Source organism: Silurus meridionalis, chromosome 17 (genome assembly GCF_014805685.1).
Source record: "Silurus meridionalis isolate SWU-2019-XX chromosome 17, ASM1480568v1, whole genome shotgun sequence".
Classification (NCBI taxonomy): domain Eukaryota; kingdom Metazoa; phylum Chordata; class Actinopteri; order Siluriformes; family Siluridae; genus Silurus; species Silurus meridionalis.
Genome location: NC_060900.1, coordinates 21,274,278 through 21,278,665, shown reverse-complemented (window position 1 = coordinate 21,278,665; position 4,388 = coordinate 21,274,278). Strand labels below are relative to the sequence as shown.

Genomic DNA, 4,388 nt, shown 5'->3' with positions numbered 1-4,388 from the left:
ACACACACACACACACGCAACCATGCATTCTTGTACCACAATAAAAGGGAATCATCAAGTAATTAAGACCTGACAGTCAGAAGTTGGAGAGTGCACTGATTGAATAATCTCCCTCTGATTACCTCATATTAACACACATATAAACACTTACATACACTAACAGTGAAGAAGGCTCTAATCAGCAGTGGCGCAGGAGAGAGAGAAAGAAAAGAGAGAGAGAGAGAGAGAGAGAGAGAGAGAGAGAGAGAGAGAGAGAGAGAGAGAGAGAGAGAGAGAGAGAGAGAGAGAGACAGAGAGAGAGAGAGAGAGAGAGAGAGAAAGACAGAGAGAGAGAGAGAGAGAGAGAGAGAGAGAGAGAGAGTTAAAGCTGTATGTTCTTACCCGAGTGTGTGAATTGTAGTCTGGGCTGAGATGGTCTCCATGCTTCAGTGAAAGTAATCAACAGCAGCGACGCAAAAGTGATAGATAATATCCTCCTCATGGTTGTGCACTTTACACTCTAAATGCTCTAACCACAAACAAAAAGCAGACAGCTGAGGCAGACGCTCAGGCAGGGTGCATCACACACACCTTTGTGTAAATGTGTATGCGTAGTTCTTCACAGTGCAGAGAAATCTAATCCAGCCTGGTTTAATATCTCTGCTGTTTCTTCTTGTTTGTCTTCTTGTCTCTCATCTAAGAGTATCACTGGTTCCTTGGATTAGTGCTCTTTCTCTTCGCTGTCTTTCTCTCACACACACACACATACACACACTCTTTGTTTTCTTGATTTTTCTTCTTTTCAATATCTAGTGGTGTTGTTTAATCCTCTATTTGCAGTTGATGTCTCTCTTTCTCTCTTGTGTTCCTCTTTTAGCCTTCTCTCTCTCTCTACATCCAAACACTACTCTGTAAAGAAGGAGGGAACTATTCCACGCCTCTCTCCCTCCTCGTGTGTTCTCAAAAAGAGGGATATGACAGTTGGTGTATGCCTTTCATCTCACTCCACACCTCTCTTTCTCTCAGGCCGTCGGCGTTCCTGACTCCTCGTTGACTTATTAGGTTTAAAACTCTTTGTTTATTTTCCCTGCATTCTTATCTGAATTTCAGAAGCAAATTATGAGCCGAGCACACAACCTGTATCACCACCTGACACAAACACAAAATTCCAGAGAAGCCGCCAGTCCCTACAATGAGAGCATTGAACACTCAAACAGGTCCTGAACAAGAGATTAGTAAGGGGAAGTGAGCCACATGGAAGTGAATGGTGCAGCAACTCGGAGACAGCAGGGAAAGGGATTTAGAGTTTGGGGTCCAGCTGCAGATTAAACTTAATCTCACACTAAAATGTCTCATCACTGGAATTCACTGCTGAAAATCTGCCTCGGAGCCAAAACTAATCTCCACCTGTGGACAGCTTTAATGTTGAAAGAGACAGAGCGACTGTGGGAATTAAGAGTCCGGCTCTGTAAGACGGTCGTGATCAGAGAGACATCACTGATTAGTGAAACTGAGGAACATAGTAAGGTGTACTAGAGAGAGAGTTAGAGAAAAGTACAATTAAGATACACCAGGGAGTCAGAAAGGCCAGATTAAAGAGAGACATTAACTAGACTGAAGAGGGAGAGAGCAAAAGAGAACGAGAGAGAGCAGAAGAGAGAGAAAGAAAGAGAGCATCATTTATTTTCTGTTAACTAATTATTAATTTATTAATTAATTAATTTACACCACCACAACTTGTTTGAATTTGAAAATATTGTTCATTATTTATGTATAGTATATTAATATACGCATTGCTATAGCAATACCACAACTTGTTTGATTTTTAAAAAATTTACTTTTAGAGAGAGAGAGAGAGAGAGAGAGAGAGAGAGAGAGAGAGAGAGAGAAATTAATTGTTCATGTGAATCAGTTTAACATTACTAACAAGTAATGTTGTAAGTGTATTATTTATTTGTTCACAATTTATGTATGGTATTTTAATTTACACATTGCTATAGCAATATTGTACAACAACTTTGTCCAACAAATTTGAAATAATCATACTTTTCCAAGGGAGAGAATGAAAAGAAAGAGAGAAAAGATTCTTTAGAGGCAACTAATGAGGAAAGAAGAAAGAATTTGTAAGAGATTTGTCCACAGATTTGATTCGGAGAGAGTGAATCATAAGATATTTTTTATAAGAAAAAAGAGACACGTCTATAAAAGAATGACAGAGAAAAAAAAGGGATACCTCTTAAACTCTTAGAGCAATGGGGCAGAGGGATGGACCTCAATGTCTCTCAAGAGGCAAAATTAATGTGTAGACAGATAGTGTCATTGAGAGAGACCTTTTTCTAAAGAATCAGAGAGACAGTCTTAAAGAAATATTTTTTTCTCCAAAAGATTTAGAAACGCAGTCTAAAAGGAGACACTGTTCTACTGCAAATGTAAACTTTTAGAAGGAGAGATTGTCTTTAGTCACAGAGACAGTTTGAGGTAGAAACCATTTAGAACAATTTTTAAGAGTCTAATTAAAAGAACATTTTGGATATTGGGAGAAATTGGAGAGCCAATTTGTGATGCACTATTAATGTGAATTAGTTCGACAGTCTGATGGAGTGAGAGAGGCAGTTCGTAGAAAAGATTTTCTTGAGAGGAATTTGAGAGGAATTTGGAAAAAGAATGTATGAAAGACAGACAGTCAAATATATTTTAGAGAACATAGGCATATTTAGAGATTATTACAAATTATTAATCAGAGAGACACACTGAGAGAAGAAATCAGAAAAATGTGCTGTGAAAGAAAGATATTATTCAGGCAAACCAGAAAGGAAGTTTGATAGACTTAATTTAAAAGAATCTTATGAGTTATGAGAGAAAGAAATAGCAGATGTCTAGACAAAAATCTAAACAAAATTCACATTTCATGTGAATCAAAGTGAGACAGTCTGAGAGAGACAGCAATATCAAGACGCGATTAAACTAAAATGGACAGCGTAACCATGTCGCCCTCTAGGGGACATGACTGGTTCGTATTAGGACATACCTAGACTTTGTTTATGGATGTTGTTTTTGACTGGTAGACCATCCAAAACAGCTTCGATTCTGCAGAACATCCTTTATCTATTACATACATTTATATAAATTATTCAGCTAAAGGCAGCTAATCCAGCAATTCGAGTTGCACAAGCCACTGCACTCTTAGTGCCTGTCCCAAGCCCTGATAAATGGGGAGGGTGACTTTAGGAAGGGCATCCAGCATAAAACATGTGCCAAATCAAATATGCGTATTACAAACCTGAATTTCATACTAGATTGGTTGAGGTCCAGGTTGACCAACAACTGCTACAGGTATCGTTAACCAACAGGGTACCGGTGGAAATCAGGCTACTGTTGGCCACAGGAGGAGAAGGAGCGGAGGAAGATGTCTACAGAAGGGAAAGGAGAAATGAAGGAGGTTATGGTGGGTACTTTAAATGTTAGTACTCTGACTGGTAAAGGGAGAGAGTTAGCTGTTATGATGGAGAGAAGAAAGGTAGATACAGTGGGGCAAAAAAGTATTTAGTCAGACAAGTTCTCCCAATTAAAAAGATGAGAGAGGCCTGTAATTTTCATCATATTTACACTTCAACTATGAGAGAAAAATGAGGAAAAAATCCTGAAAATCACATTGTCTGTTTTTTAAAGAATTTATTTGCAGATTATGGTAAAAAAATAAGTATTTGGCAAGATTTCTGGCTCTTACAGACCTGTAACCTCTTCTATAAGAGGCTCCTCTGTCCTCCACTTGTTACCTGTATTAATGGCACCTGTTTGAACTCGTTATCAGTATAAAAGACACCTGTCCACAACCTCAAACAGTCAGACTCCAAACTCCACAATGGCCAAGACCAAAGAGCTGTCAAAGGACACCAGAAACAAAATTGTAGACCTGCACCAGGCTGGGAAGACTGAATCTGCAATAGGTAAGCAGCTTGGTGTGAAGAAATCAACTGTGGGAGCAATTATTAGAAAATAGAAGACATACAAGATCACTGATAATCTCCCTCGATCTGGGGCTCCACGCAAGATCTCACCCACGTGGGGTCAAAATGATCACAAGAATGGTGAGCAAAAATCCCAGAACCAGAATGGGGGGACCTAGGGAATGACCTGCAGAGAGCTGGGACCAAAGTAACAAAGGCTACCATCAGTAACACACTACGCCGCCAGGATTCAAATCCTGCAGTGCCAGACGTGTCCCCCTGCTTAAGCCAGTACATGTCCGGACCCGTCTGAAGTTTGCATTTGGATGATACAGAAGAGGATTGGGAGAATGTCATATGGTCAGATAAAACCAAAAGAGAACTTTTTGGTAAAAACTCAACTTGTCGTGTTTGGAGGAGAAAGAATGCTGAGTTGCATCCAAAGAACACCATACCTACTGT

General features: G+C 39.4%; 1 protein-coding gene across 1 annotated transcript in view; it reads right to left on the bottom strand.

The window, feature by feature from the left end:
* Positions 1–981, bottom strand: part of sema3h (sema domain, immunoglobulin domain (Ig), short basic domain, secreted, (semaphorin) 3H) — a 30,003-nt gene extending 29,022 nt beyond the window's left edge. Inside the window, exon 1 of the mRNA XM_046871974.1 lies at positions 382–981. Within this exon, the coding sequence (XP_046727930.1) occupies positions 382–481 (100 nt within the window). The 5' untranslated portion in view covers positions 482–981. The remainder of the gene's footprint in view (positions 1–381) is intronic.
* Positions 982–4,388: the final 3,407 nt, after the last annotated feature.